The sequence below is a fragment of the Macaca mulatta genome, chromosome 2, assembly GCF_049350105.2.
Source record: "Macaca mulatta isolate MMU2019108-1 chromosome 2, T2T-MMU8v2.0, whole genome shotgun sequence".
NCBI lineage: Eukaryota > Metazoa > Chordata > Mammalia > Primates > Cercopithecidae > Macaca > Macaca mulatta.
Genome location: NC_133407.1, coordinates 119,864,402 through 119,880,794, shown reverse-complemented (window position 1 = coordinate 119,880,794; position 16,393 = coordinate 119,864,402). Strand labels below are relative to the sequence as shown.

Sequence of the window (16,393 nt, the reverse complement as noted above, 5' to 3'; positions counted from 1 at the left end):
GTGCTGCTTCCTTCTTTTCTTGGGTTTTGTTTTCGTAATTGCTGCTTCGATTCAGAGAGATGCCTTGATATCCTTCTCATGCACTCCCTTCTGTGGCTCAAGACAGGCCAAGTTGTTTTCTGTTGCCTGCAACCCAAAGAATATAAACTAGCCTAGCAATTATGAGTAAATAAGTTATTTTTGGAAAAAATATTTGCTGAATGAAAATGGGAAATAGAAAGGAAGGTACCCATAATGCTCTCTCCTCCCATCATTTTTAACAGCTTTATTGAGATACAATTCATGTATCATAAAATTTACCCTTTTAAATGGTACAATTCAGTGATTTTTAGTATATTCACAGAGTTGTGAAACCATCACGACTGTCTAATTTTAAAAGTTAAGTACTCTAATCACCTCTCCTAAAATCTCCCTATCCTTTAGCAGTCATTCCTCATCCTCCTCTCCCCAGCAATGATCATTGTGGTATATTTTCCTCTCTTTTTTTCTTGTCCATTCATATTACTTTCTTATGGTATGCTGGACACATTGTTGTTTATGGGGTTTGGTATATTCTTTCATTCATTTATTCATTCACTCATCTCCCACCCCATATATCTATGAATATTTACATTCATTGAATATTAAGGACCATAGGTGTTGTGTGGAAATAGCAGTGGGTAGCTTATCTTCACACCAGAGAAAGAAAAAGATACAGGCCTTTGATTCTAGTTCATTAATAAAACGGAAAACCTTAGAGAATTTGAGTGATTTCTACTTAGGAACCAGTATATTCACATATTCAATTTTTTTTCTGTACATTATTCAAGTTATAACTGAGAAAACAGATTTATCACAGACTCCTCATGGTTTTCCCAGTCACTTAAAATTCCACCAAGAGCACAGACATGCTACAGAAATGCTGCTTAAAAGCACAAATGAGCAAAATGGTTTAATGTAATGCCCAGAACTGGCACTGTGATGACTTTTTAATTGTTTTATTATTTTTAAATTGATACATAGCATTTAACATATTTATGGGACACATGTGATATTTTGTTATATGTGTAGCATGTGTAATGATCAAATTAGGGTAAATACTCCATCATCTTGAGTATTTATTTTTATGTGTTGGGAAGATTTCAAGTTCTTTCTTCTGGCTACTTTGAAATATACAATACATTGTTGCCGACTATAGTCACCCACCCTATTCTGCTTTCAAACATTTGAATTTATACCTTCTATCTAACTACATGTTTGTACCCATTGACCAACCTCTCCTCATCTTCCTTTTCACTCACACACCCTTCTTGGCCTCTGGCATCTATCAGATAATTTTTAAAGGTTTCCTTGGATTGTTCTTTAAATAATGATAACAAAAATAGCAGAACAGAATTAAACTTCAGTATTTATGGAACCTTTAGAAATAGTAAACAACATACACGCTCGTTTCTTGGTATCTGTGGGGGATTTGTTCCAGGACCCCCACAGATACTAAAATATGTGGATGCTCAAGTCCCTTACATAAAATGGCGTAGTATTGCCTATATCCTATACACATCCTCCTGTATACTTTAAATCGTTTCTAGTTACTTATACTACCTAATACAATGTAAATGCTATGCAAATAGTTCTTATGCTGTATTTTTTCTTTTTTTATTGTTGTATTATTTTTTGTTTTCCCTCAAATATTTTCAACTCATGGTTAGTTGAATCCTCGGATGTAGAACCTGTGCATATGGAGGGTCAATTGTATATAATTACACACACACACACACACACATTTATGTGTATATAACTTAACCTGGCAGGATTTCCTTTTTGACTTGGAAAGGTATCTTGGTAGAGTTGATTAATGGGTAAAAATACATGGTTTGATAGAAGAAATAGACATAGGGTTTGATAGATCAGTAGGGTGACTATAGTTTACAATAATCTATTATACATTTCAAAATAGCTAGAGAATAAGAATTTGAATGTTTCTAGCATAAAGACAAAAATATAGAAGGTGACACATATCCCAAATACACTAATTTGATCTTTACAAATTATATGAATGTATTAAATTATCACATGTGCACTGAAAATATCTACATCTATTATGATCTGTAAAAAAAATAGCACATAGTTCAACAATGGTTGAATCAATGACTGAATGACCCACTTTATCTAGTAGTGTCCTGCATTGGGGGCACCACTCGTAGTTTACTCAGACTTTATTAATCACACACACTGGCTTTTCAGTCTGTTTCTCAGGACTATCCTACAGCATTGTGTTCAGAGTGCTTTCCTTCCCTACCTTTCCATTACCAAATAATCTTAAATCAGTAGTAAAACTGAAACTTTTTTTTTTTAAGTTTAGGGAAGCATTTCTCAAACCTTCATGTGACTTCAGATTGCCTGTGGGTCTCGTTACAATGCAGATTCTGATTCAGCAGGTCTGAGGTAAGACCTGAGATCCCACCTTTCTGACAAGATCCCAGGTGGCGCTGATGCTTTTGGTCCAAGGATCCTCTGAGTAGCATGGAGGTCTGTTATTCTCCTTTCTCATGGGTGGAGTGACTCAAGAAGCAGAGAGAAGCAGGGAGGGTACCTGGGGAAAATCTCTCCTCTTTAAAACTTTGAGTAGCAAGAACTAGAGTTTGGCTGATAAATCCAGGCAGCTCAGAGTAGGGGAAAGTTAATATAGTTCAATGCCTACCACCCAGCTATTTGAAATGACATTAATTTAGGTAAAACACCTTACTATTCTGAAAAGTACTTAGATGGTTAGCAATTTTGCTAAATGAACATGTTGGAGGGTGAAGAGGAAGTGACAGGGAAGGAAATTTCAATAAAACCTTTAAAACATCATTGGCATTAAACATTTGCTAAACAGTTAAATGAAAGAGCTGTCCTATAATAACTGTATGTGGCTGTGACTGTTAATATTATAAATGTTTCTATTTTAGCTATCTTTCCTATCATTACATGTTTGGGGTAGCTTCTCTGAACACACTTTAAACATACCAGTATTTCTTAAACTGTAGTTTTTTTGTTTGTTTGTTTGTTCGTTTTTTTAACCTGTATCAGGTTGAGAAGTGTTGATAACAGGGCATGCCATTATCCTTTAGGTTGGTTGTGGATTACTGGCTAACAACAGGGAAAGAACACTGACCTTCAAAACAGAAACGGTTGGTATTCCTGAGAGTCCCTTATTTCTTAAACTGTAGTTTTTTTTGTTTGTTTGTTTGTTTTTGTAACCTGTATCAGGTTGAGAAGTGTTGATAACAGGGCATGCCATTATCCTTTAGTTGGTTGTGGATTACTGGCTAACAACAGGGAAAGAACACTGACCTTCAAAACAGAAATGGTTGGTATTCCTGAGAGTCCCTTGTAGAGTTATTTATAGGTCAGTTAATGGGAAATAAATTATATCCATCTTTGAATTGATCTTAAAACATCTATTTCCCTTTTTCTCTTATTTAAAAAAATGCCAAAGAGCTTAGCATTTTGTTTCCCACTGTTGCATTTATTTGATAATCAAAGATTTATGTTCATTATGCCCATTCCTTTTCCCTGCCCAAATCGGAAGAGGGAGGACAGAAATTTTAATTCCAGGCCTCTAGCCACACCAGTGTCTCAAAATACTGAAAATAGCTAACATTTGTTGAGCATTCGTTATGTGCCAGGCCCTGTGCTTCATGCTTTAAGGGAACTTGTTTGCTCACTTAGTAAGCATCTCCTATGGTGTTTGTATGAACCCTGTAATGAGTTACAATTATTATTTCCTGTTTACGGATGAGTAGTCTGATGCTCAGAGTACTTAAGTAATTTGTTCAAGGCATCACAGACTGTCATGGGTAGATCCAGGATTCAAAACTCAACTCTTCACCACTGTTCTTGGAAGCTGAGACAAGTCTAATGATTTTTCCCCAGATCATGTAACTGGTTAGTTGCAAAGCTAGAATTAGAACTTAAGTCCTTAACTCTAAGCCCAATGCAATATTCCAATATTGTGCCACCTTAGAGTATTGGTCTGTAATGAAAACCAGAACTCTTCTTTGCTTACAAAAGCAACTGCCAAGAGGGCTTTCCCATGTATACTGTTCTTAGTGTTATGAATCTTGGCAAAATGTCACATATTATCAACCAAAGTGAGTTCTGCAGTTATCAATGACAGTGTGTGGGTGAGGAACCCAGAGTCCCAGTGCTTTTAAAAATCACCTATCCATATTCTTTATTTAGTTATATGTGCTTCTCCTTGGGGTTTTCTACCCTGAATGAGAAAGCCTAGAGGCTGGACCATATGTCTAAATATTAATTTTTTATACCTTTCTCAGCTGGCCAACTCTTCCACCACACACTGGGGCCACATGTTTTTAGCTGGTCTGCTGTTTGTCTTTTCAAACACATGACACAGCCTAAGGAAGGTTTGAAGTCTGGAAGAGTGTTGTACATCCTGTACATAGGATTACAGAGAAAGGGATCAGAGAACCTGCCCTTCACATTTAATTAGAGACAAACTAGAAAGTGATTAATAAGAAAATAAAGTCACAGGAGAAGTAGAGCAGGCCAAGTTGTCTGCAAAGAGATTCTGTTTTCTTTGAAAGAGTTATGGTAAGTACTTGCTTGAGAAGGAGTATGGATTTATTAAAAAAACTTCACAACTTTTGGGTATAAGCCAATTCATATTTTTGTATAGCTTGGAGACGGTTTTCATAGCAATGAAACCCTAAGCTGCTTATAGTGCAAAACTTTATCATTTTTGTTTTTTTCCCCATAGTGTGGAAAAGAGCTTAAGGTCACACAATTTTTCAAACCTGCCAGGAACTCATATTTTCCATGTTTGGAGATAAGACACAGTAGATTCTAAACATCTGGCTATTCCCTATTTAAATAATTGCGTGTTCCATGCACATCATACATATATAATTATATTTTCATTCTAGTTGCCTTTCTGTGTTTTAGACATTCTGAGATCTGGATTAGATTCTGACTCCAGTAGCTATTGGAAGTCACTCTTATAAACGTTGGCTAAGGCAAAGTGTATTTTTCCTTCTTTTTTATATAAACTCAAGTAGTGCTTAGTTTCTTGTATTTTCATTGTAACTTTTTTTGAACTGAATGAATATGGGAGCTTATATGAGTTGTTCAAAATGAAATTCTGTAGTATTTTTAGAGCAGGAGAGACTATAGAATTGGCTGGAGGAAACCTCAATTTTAGACACTGGCCCGTATTTGCTAATGATGTGATTGCAGTCAAATCCCTTAAGCCACCCCAATTTATGCTCTTGTGAAGTGGACATAGTGTTGGCAGCTTTGGAACAGTATTGTCAGATGAGTGAGTGGTGGACGTGAGGCATTTGAGTTTTGACAGAGAGGACAGGACAGAGTAATCCAAGGTTAAGGACACTCTCTGCACCCCCATCCCCTCAATCTAGCTGTAGCTAAGCAAAGAGGAATGGAAACCTGTTCTCTCTGAAATTGTTCCCTTGTGCCGATGGTCTGGTGAAATAGTTTCCCTCTGGTCCTCTCACCTTTCTTCTATACTTCATTATGAAAATTAGAAACTGTCCTTGAGAGGGTCATTCTGTGTGTGTGTGTGTGTGTATGCAAGTGTGTGTATAGTGAATACATGATTATATGATACATGATAACAGAACCCTTCCTTTCCAATACTCCCCCAACAGAACATGTATTAACATCCTGCAGAATGCTGTTCCAGGGAAGGTACTTGGAGAAACACTATTGAAACACAGTCTGGTAAAAGCCATGAGGATGCTTAATGTCTCAGTGGCCTGATTAGTTAAAGAAATACACCAGGTTAATGGTCTTGGCATTTTGGCTCCAGTGTTACCAGTATTTGAAGTTGAGGACTCGCTTTTCTTGAGGGCTTGTTTAGAGGGACACACAGTGTCTCACTGAAGCCTTTGAATAACATTGTGAGGTCTACACTATTATCCACATTTTAGAGATGACTGAACTATGGCTTAGGGGAGATTCAGTAACTGAGCTCTGGTAATTGAGAGACTCTCAGCCAATATTCCTCAAAACCCATACTTTCCTCCCTATACTGTAATTGTGCACTGTATGGGAAAGATAAATTGAGATAAGAGCCAAGGACTCAGGTTGCTTCTTTACTTTGGAAAGGCAAAAAATATATACATTTTTCTTGTTGACCTGGTAGGTGGTGATTTCAGGTGCTGCTGATGTTGAAGCTGGGCTCTCATTCTTCGTGAATTCACTTTAGGAGCTGTGTGCATACATTTCCGAGCCAAACATCATGATCATGAGGCCATATCCTACACACCCCCTGCCCTTGGTAGGCCACCTTCCTATCTGGATCCTGTGATAATCCGTCAGTGCGCCTCCACCCCAGGGCCAGTGTGTATCACAGTGCCCTGGCTCTGGCCTCTGACTCAGCTATGCAGAGTGAAGGTGGATGGCTGTAGGGACAGGCTCTGCTGATACGTGGGGAGTGATGCTGAGCGTATTCTGAGCTCATGCTTGCCGCTGAAGTAATGATTTGTGTGTCCTCAATGATGTAAGACAGGTCTTGCATCCCTATTTTACAGATGAGGAATCTGAGTTTCAGAGATGCTAAGACACTTCCTCAAGATCACACCGCTTGAAAGTGATAGGTCTGGGATTGGAACCAGGCAGCCTGGCTCCAGAGTCTGGGCTGTTACACACTATATTATACTCCTCCCACAGGTTCATCCAAGGAGATTATTCTATGCTGTTGGATAGGTACAAAAGAACACATATGTAAATTATGGTATATAATACTAACATGAACACCTGGAGAGGCTCCCTACCCCACCTGAGAAAATTACCAATCCTGTTGATGTTACACATGAGTGCTTCTCAGTTTCTGTTTCTTCTTCTGTGTTATGAAAATCATGCCCTTGAACCTTATCTCAGTGGGATGATGTTGTGTATATTCTCTATTTTTACTTCTTCCATTCAATATTCTTTTAAGATAAATCCCTGTTGCATGTAGCTGTCATTTGTTCTTTTGCACAATAATCTAACATCCCATTACATACATATGTCATAATTTATCTGTTTTCCTGTTGGTGGATTATTTCCAGTTTTTTGCTGTTAGGAATAGTGCTACACTGAATGTTCTTGTATGTGTCTGTTGTGCTCATGAGCAAGCATTTCTTTAGGACAGGGGCCTGCAAACTTTTTCTGTAAAGTGCCAGATAGTAAATATTTTAGATTTCATGGATCATACGGTATCTGCTACTTGACTCTGCAATTGTACTACAAAAGTAGCAATAGATAATATATAAGGCCAGGAGCCATGGCTCATGCCTGTAATTCCATCACTTTGGGAGGCTGAGGCGGGAGGATCACTTGAGGTCAGGAGTTCGAGAACAGCCTGGGCAACACGGAGAAACCCCATCTCTACTAAAAACACAAAAGTTAACCAGACATGGTGGTGCATGCCTGTAGTCTCAGCTACTTGGGAGACTGAGGCATGAGACTCGCTTGAACCTTTGAACCTGGGAGGTAGAGGTTGCAGTGAGCCGAGATTGCACCACTGCACTCCAGCCTGTGCCACAGAGTGAGACTTTGTCTCCAAAAAAAAAAAAAAAAAAAGACAATATATAAATGCATATAGCTGTGTTCCAATAAAACTTTATTTACAAAAGCAGGCAAAAGGCCAGATTTGGCCCCTGGGCCATAGTTTGCCATCCCCTGCTTCAGATATGTACCTAAGGGTAAAATTTCTAGGTGAGGATATGCATGGTTAGTTCTTGCATGGTTGCACTAGTTTACTAGCTGTGTTAGGAGTTCTTATTGATCTATATCCTTGTCAGTACTTGCTATTGTTATTTATTTTTGCTGCTGCTATTATGATTATTATAGTGTGTGTGAGTGTATGTGTGTGTGGCTAAGAGAGTGGGGTATCAAATGCTTTCTCGTTGTGGCTTCCATATGGCTCATGTGGTTTTCTGATTACTAATAAGATTGAACATCTTTTCATATGTTTATTGTCTGATTATATTTCCTTTTCTGTGAAATGCCCGCTCATTTCTTTTGTGCATTTTTCAATTAACTGTTGGTATCTTTTTTTATTGAATTATAGGAATTCTATGTATATTCTTGATGCAAATTTTTTGTCATTTTAATGTATTGCAAACATCATCTCTCAACTGTAGATTGTTTTTTCATTCTGTTTATAGTGTCTTTTGTTGAACAGAAATTCCTACTTTTAACATTGTCAAATTTGCTACTCTTCTTTTTATGGCTACATTTTTTGTGCCCTGCTGATAAGGAAATAACTTTATTATTTTTAATAATTTATAGATTCTTTTGGGTTTTCTAAGTAGAAAACCGCATAATACAATTGATGATAATAGAACTTTTCTTCTTTTCAATTATTATTTTTTCTCTTTATTTTCTGGTCTTACTGTTCTAACTTAGGCCTCTTAGGAGAAGGCTGTTGCAACATTCTACAAGTGGTGCTGATGATGGCGTAATTTTATGCCTCATTTTAAGGGGCACGCTTCTAACATCTACCATTAAGAATGATACTGTCAGTTTGCAGCAGATATACTTTATTAAATTAAAGAAATTCCTCTTTATTCCTAGTTTGTAACGATTTATAGAAAACACTGACTTTATATCTTGAGCTGATCATAATTATTTTTCATCTTTACTCCGTTAACGTTATTTACAGAATACTTTGTCTAATGCTGAAGCATTCTCTAATTCCTATAAGAAACACATCTTGGTCATGATGTATTACCTTTTTAATATACCCCGGTATTCCACTTGCTAATAATACTCATTGTCTAAGTGTGAAGTTTGGACTAGAAGTTACCTTTCTTGTATAGTTCATGCCTAGCTTTGGTGTCAAGATGATCAAGTCTCACAGAATGAATTGGGGGAGGGTTTCTTCTTTCCATTTATCTGAAAGTTTTTGCAAATTGGAGTCACCTGGGTTTTCTTTGCGGGAAGAGTTTTAAAATTCTGATTCTATCTATTTAATAGCTGCAGAACTCTTCAGGATTTCTGTTTCTTCTAGAGTCAGATTATGTAAGATATGACTAGTCGTTTGTTCATTTTCTTGATATTTCAAAATTTTTTGGCCCAAAGTTAACAGTATTTTCATATCATCTTTTAAATATTTCCTATATGTACTCATTTCTGAAGAGGTTTGTTTTATTAGTCATTTCAAAGAACCAACATTTTGCTTTGTGGCTTGCCTCTATTGTGTCTTTGTTCACTAGTTTTCTCTTTTTTCTTACCCCATCTGTTAGGTTTCACTTTAAATGCTATATTTTTCATTGCTGTATATTTTTATTCTTTTTCAGATGTGGTTGATAATTTTGGAAAGTCACTTTTCCATGCTGATTCTTCAATTTTATATTTCTTCTAAAATTTTTATTTATTTTCTTAAACATTTCAAAAACACCTTGTATTCTGCATATGGCCATCACTCATGGAAGTTTCCTTGTGTCTGTGGTAATTTTTTATTGTAAGCTTGTATTTCATTAATCTGAATTTTTTGGACTCCTGAGGGCTTTTGTTCTCTGCCTCATCGCCTTTCCCAGTCCTTGCCCACCCACTGCCTGTCCCCCTTACAAGAATTTGCATTTGCATCTGTTAGGCGCCAGGGGGCACTTAGGACCACATTAGCCTCTTCTGCAAATATGGGCTTGTTGGGAGAATCTCAGTTCCCTCACTTCAGTGAGCCCCAGTTCGCTCTCTCAAGCTCAGTGCTTGGATTGGCATTTGCTCCTTATAAGAAGAGGCAGAGAGAACAGAGAGTGGTCTCTCCCCCAGCCCCTCCCTTGGAGATTTCCCTTACTTCCTTGTAAGCTCAACTATGCTTTGAAAAGTATATTTGCTTTTATCTAGCTGTAGTGTAGAGGAGGGCCTATCAGAAAATGCAGTCTCCTGGAAGCCTAGAAACAGAAGTCATTATGACCTCCTTCATTGTCCTGGGATGGTGTATGTGTGCCACATTTTCTTAATCCAGTCTATCATTGATGGACATTTGGGTGGATTCCAAGTCTTTGCTATTGTGAATAGTGCCGCAATAAACATACGTGGGCATGTGTCTTCATAGCAGCGTGATTTATAATCCTTTGGGCATATGCCCAGTAATGGGATGGCTGGGTCAAATGGTATTTCTAGTTCTAGATCCTTGAGGAATTGCCACACTGTCTTCCACAATGGTTGAACTAGTTTAAAGTCCCATCAACAGTATAAAAGTGTTCCTATTTCTCCACATCCTCTCCAGCACATATTGTTTCCTGACTGGTTTCTTTCACATGACATAATGTTTTCAGATTTATCCATGTCATCTTGTATGTCAGCACTTCATTCCTTTTTAGGACTGAATAATATCCCATTAAATTGATATGCTAGATTTCATCCATTCACCAGTTGATTGACAAATGGGTTGTTAACACTTTTTGACTAATATGAATGTTGCTGCTATGAATATTTGTGTCTGAGTCAATTGATGAATGGATATATAAAATGTGGTATATTCGTTCAATGGAATATTATTCAGCCATAAAAAGGAATGAAGTACAGATACACAATACCACATGGATAAACCTTGGAAACCTGCTAAGTGAAAGAAACCACCGATTGCATGATACCATTGGTATGAAAGGTCCATAACAGGCATAAAGACAGAAAGTAAATCAGTGATTACCAGGGCCTGGGGAAAGGGAAGGAGATGGGGAATGACTTCTAAAGGGCATGAGGTATCTTTCTGAGGTAATGTTAAAAAATGTATTGTGTTGATGGTTGCACAACTTTGTATGTTACACTTTATAGGGGAGCATTGTATTAAAAACGAATAATCTCCACCATTAAATACATATCAGTTTCTTTCACTGCATTCAGTACCCTGTGAGGCACGGTGGTATACAGATAAGAAGGCTCTAAGAATTTCTCAATGGACATTCATAAATGGGGATATGAATTGGATACCCAGAAACAATATAATCAAGATGCTGCATCACCCAGTGCTAGTTTCAGGATATAGGCCACACTCAGAAAGATCTCAATACCACTGAATGTCAGCTGTAGGAATTCAGACAGATTTCAAAATGTTGACTGCTCCAATATTCATATAAGTTAGATATAGTATTACCCATGCCTTATAATACTGTGGTTCCCTGTGGGTGGGAGCTATGTCTTACATCCCTCTTGATTCCTGTGCTTAGAATTGTATTCGTTTCACAAGCAGGATCATGTGTTTGGCAAATGAATAGCTGCTGTCTTGGAAGCATCTTGGCTTGTCCATAAGGATAGAAATGCCTTCAGGCTTGTGGCTACCTTCTCTGACCAGCCTGGGTGTTTGTCCTATGGGGAAAGGTATTGCTGAATTCACCAACTATCTTCAAGCACGGGTATCTTTTCTCACATCTGATAACTATTTTGTTTCTCTGGTGCTTTCACCCTGACTTTGCTTAAAATGGTGACCCAAAATAACAGGTGCTTCCCTCTCTGGTAATACTTTCAAGACTTTCGGTTCCTGGGTCAGTGAGATTTAGGAAAACAAAAGGTGGGATAAACCTCAGGTTTGGTCTTTCCTTTTTTTTTTTTTTTTTCCATGTCTATCAAATGTCAATGCTATAAACTCTGTGTAGCTTATAGGTCTTTGCTGTAATTAGAATTTTTTTCTTTTTTTTTCTTCTTTCTTCTGTGAAGGTACTTTATGTTGATTAAGTTCTTTCTGTAAAGTATCCTTTGCTTGCACTAGACTTTTCTTTGTGTTGATTTTTTGCTTCGTTTTTTTTTCATTTCCCATGCTGTTCAGTTACTGGATGCCAGAAGAACCAAGGTTTGTCCACTCTTTGCAGCTTGTTTGTTCTGCTTTGTACAGCCTCACCTCCTTGTGTGTTTGAGTGTGTTTGTCTGTGCCTGCATTTATTCCCTTTTGCTTTCAGATGCAGTAATCCTGTTTACTAAACCTGTTCACAGCTTTATTTGTAAAAAAATAAAGTCTTCGTTTGTGTCTACTTGTAGTGGATGCTATTATTTTCATTTTTAAATCAACACATATTGATCGTGGGAAATAATGGATAGTACAATAAAGAATACCTTAGGAAACAAGGAATACTGAGTCTGGAGCGTTCTGGGCATAAAGAAGGTGTGTTTGTGAAAGTTTCCCTCTAACCTTTTCCACTTCCTAAATTAAAACTCTGTAGATGTATAATTTCCCTTGTGATTGACACTAATCTATTGTTTCTGTGTACGTGTGCATTTCTCTTCTCCCAAGACATTCAGAAAGCATCCTTGAATTAATCTCCCCCTCTCCATGTGCTGTCCCATGCTTCTGAAGTCACCGTGGAGGAATTCATGGCTGGCCCTCCGGACCTCATGATTAACATTCCATCTTCATAGTGTGGTGGCAGCAAACGGCACTTGCCATTTTCATTGACTTTTTTTCCTTCTGTCTCCTCTCCTGCTCCATCTTTCTCCCTGCAGCACCTACAGTTGACAATCCAAGCCCTTCAAGATGAGCTGCGAACCCAGAGAGACCTCAACCACCTCCTCCAGCAAGAGAGTGGCAACCGAGGAGCGGAGCACTTCACCATCGAGCTGACGGAGGAGAACTTCAGGCGGCTCCAAGCCGAGCACGACAGGCAGGCCAAGGAGCTGTTCCTTTTGAGGAAGACATTAGAGGAAATGGAGCTGAGAATTGAAACGCAGAAACAAACCCTCAATGCCCGAGATGAGTCGATTAAAAAACTTCTTGAGATGTTACAAAGTAAAGGCTTGCCGTCCAAAAGCCTAGAGGATGACAATGAGCGAACGCGACGGATGGCAGAGGCTGAGTCTCAGGTCAGCCACTTGGAAGTGATTTTAGACCAGAAAGAGAAGGAAAACATACATCTTAGAGAGGTAAGAGCATTCTCTGTATTTCCCCACAGCCTTAATTTATAAGTGAAAATATATTATCAAGTTATTTTCACAGGTTGGAAGATATCTACATCCTTAACAAAATTCCCTTTGTCATCTGCTTTATGACCTTCCTGCCGGCTTAAGACCATTAAACTGGAATTTTGTATTAGTCTTTGCTCACTGCACATGCATTCCATTATTATTCAACACATATCCACGATTCAAACATATGCAGGACATATCAACTCTAAAGTGATTTACAATTGCTTTCCCACAGGTGGCGGTTTCAGAGTCTTTTAGGTGTGGTACTATTTAGTTTAGTTGTTTATCAAATATCACCTCTCTAAAGGAAAAAATAAATATGATTAGCAACACAATGACCCTAAATATTTTTGTTACTGAACTGGGGATGAGATTTGCAGAAAGTAAAGCATTTAGGAAAGAATGGTAAAATTCACAGATTAATTTTGAGTGTTTAGGATTAAGATAATTTTTGTCTGCATTTACATTCATCTAGGACAGAGTATTACAGGTTTTCTGAGTATGTGTTTTGCCCTTAGTGGGTTAAATCATTTGAAGTCCTTCAGAGGCAGTCTCTCTGGCCTTTTACCACCATTCAATGTTGGGATACTCATGTATCTGAGAATATGTGGTTAGGTAGAGCTTAGAAAAAATGTGGATGACTGCCAAGGTTTGAAATTTTTATAGCAGTTCCTTGCCACTCTGGTGGATATGGACCTTAAAAGTATCATGCAGGCAAAACTGCTGTAGGGAGACAAGGATCTCACAGAAAATAACAAGCAATAAAATGTCATTAAAAATGTTTTCAAACTATTCTACAGCAATAAATAAAAATTCTAGAAGATACTTACTTCTAGACCAAACTAGATTTCTTGACAGTATACCTGTTCAGATGGTGGTGCTTCTTGTGAGTCACTTGTTTGGTTGGTCAGAAGACATGGCTTCCATGTTGGGATTTGCAAAAATGCAGATGCTCCCAGGAATTTGCTCTGATGTAGGTTATATTTGCCTAGAACTTAGTAAAAGACTTTTGTGTCTGCAAATTTAATGTCCTCTACTCTTATTCTTCTTTGTTTTCTTTTAATGATACTTTACCAACATGCTTGGGAAACCACATGGCTTGGTTTCATATCGAAAATCTTAAAGAGATGTTTTGGGCTGGGCGCGGTGGCTCACGCCTGTAATCCCAGCACTTTGGGAGGCCGAGGCGGGCAGATCACAAGGTCAGGAGATTGAGACCATGGTGAAACCTCGTCTCTACTAAAAAAATACAAAAAAAAAAAAAAAAAAAAAATTAGCCGTGGCATGGTGGTGCCTGTAGTCCCAGCTACTCAGGAGGCTGAGGCAGGAGAATGGCGTGAACCCGGGAGGTGGAGCTTGCAGTGAGCTGAGATCGCGCCACTGCACTCCAGCCTGGGCGACAGAGCGAGACTCCGTCTCAAAAAAAAAAAAAAAAAAAAAAAAAAGGAGATGTTTTGGTTAGGCCAAAATGGGAGCAACCCATTTTGGGATGGGTGTTCCCATGTGGGTGGGAACAACCACAGTATCTTCCCATCTATCTTCCAAGAGGGTGAATGTGGTGAGAAGACTTCCAAGATGGTCTCCAATAATCCCTGCTGCTTGGAATTCACACCATTATATAATTCTCTTTCTTTGAGTATTGGTTGATCCTCATAGCTTGCTCTGAAATGATAGAATATGGCAAAAGTAATAGAATGTCAATGTTACTTCCATGATTAGGTTATGTAAGACTGCTACTTCCATCTTGGTAGCAGACTCTATTGCCTTCATACTTGCATGCTTTGATGAAGCAAGCTGCCATGTGGAGAGACCCATGTGGTAAGGAACTGAGGGTGGCCTCCAGTCAACACCCAGTAAGGAACAGAGGCACTCATTTCAACAGCCACAAAGAATGGAAACCTGGTAACAACCATTTAGTGAGCTTGGAAGTGGATCCTTTCCCAGTCGAGCCTTCAGATATGATGACAGGTCCTGGGCTGACATCTTGATTGCAGGCTGTGAGAGACTGTGAAGCAGAGGACCCACTTAAGCTGTGCCTGAATTCCTGACCCACAGAAACTGAGATAATAAATGTGTACTGTTTTAAGCTGCTCAATTTTGAGGTAATTTGTTACACAGCCATAGATAACAAATACAGTACAGCAGAAAGTAATTTTCTCCATGTCTTACTTCATAGACCTCTCATGTAGCTTACAGAAGAGGAGCAACAATTACTGGCATGTTGTTACTTGCATGTAGATTAACTGTGGATTTTGGAATTTTTCTTGTATTATCTCAAAACTGCAGTTGATAGAGGATGACTAGAGTTGGAAAAAGCTACTGTTTTATTTTGATGCCAAGGGGTAGCAAGGCTGTGATGCCAGAGAAATCTCCATCTGCAGCACCATTTCTCACTCCTTCTTGGGATCTTGTGGTCAGGGTGGTCATTCTTCTTCTGCAATTAGATTCTGCTCATTGATAGTGCTTACTAGATGGTGCCTTATGTGGCTGCCCCCATTTAAATGAATCTAAACACAATTCATCTTGGGTTTTCTGAGATTGGCTGGTTCTCACAATGGTTTGGTGTGGATATAGATCATATTTAGATCCTTAAACACCAGTTTGAAAGCACACAGAAGAGGGTACAGAAAGTGCAGCCCAGTACATACAACTAGTTTCCCTGAGCATCAGACCAAAACGAGTAGGTATCCCTTATTTTAGCTCATCAAGAGGGGGAGAATTTGGAAAATATATCTGTACATAAAAAAACTCATGTTAAACTTGAACTCAACAAACAAGACTCCAAGGCCTGAAAGGACCATTCCCATGAGAAAGGTTCTACAGTCCTGTGAGAGCAATTTGTTAAATTCTCAGGAATCTCGTGATCCTGATGTTAAACCACACATAGCCTGAAATTGGTCATATTTGGTGTATTTATACCATGGAAATTGGAAGATGCTACTCTTAGGGTCTACCTTCCCCATTCCCTTGCCCATTCCTGAAAGCCTGTTTACTAGCACACCTCTGAATGAATGTTGTGAAATGTTTACCTCTACTACAGCAAGAAGATACACTGTGGAGTCAGAATGTTACTTATTGGGAGAATTATGATTATGTGTGTATTAACCACTCACGGTTCCCCAGAAGTTTTCAAAATAGCATCTGTGTGTGTCAGCTTATGTGTCAGGCATCACGAAGAATGCTTTAGATGGATTCACACTGAGTCATCTCATTCATTCATTCATTTATGCATCCATCCATCCATTCATTCATTCATTCATTAATCCTTCTATTCATTCCTTCGTTGGATGAATACTTATTGAAGATCTGTTTTGAGATATAGCAATGATCATTATTAAAATGTACCTTCATGGTGCTTACATTCTATTGGGGGAAAATAGATGACAATTTTGTGGTTAAATAGAGGCATGTCATGAAGAAGAGAGTGAAGCACTGGTGATCTGGTGAGGCTAATTTTATATTGGGTTGTCAGGGAAGGCCTCTTGGAGGGGGTGACAGTATGAAC

At 38.4% G+C, this 16,393-nt stretch overlaps 1 protein-coding gene across 1 annotated transcript in view; it reads left to right on the top strand.

The window, feature by feature from the left end:
- Positions 1–16,393, top strand: part of ERC2 (ELKS/RAB6-interacting/CAST family member 2) — a 975,448-nt gene that overhangs the window by 162,820 nt on the left and 796,235 nt on the right. Inside the window, exon 3 of the mRNA XM_077993178.1 lies at positions 12,430–12,846. Within this exon, the coding sequence (XP_077849304.1) occupies positions 12,430–12,846 (417 nt within the window). The remainder of the gene's footprint in view (positions 1–12,429; positions 12,847–16,393) is intronic.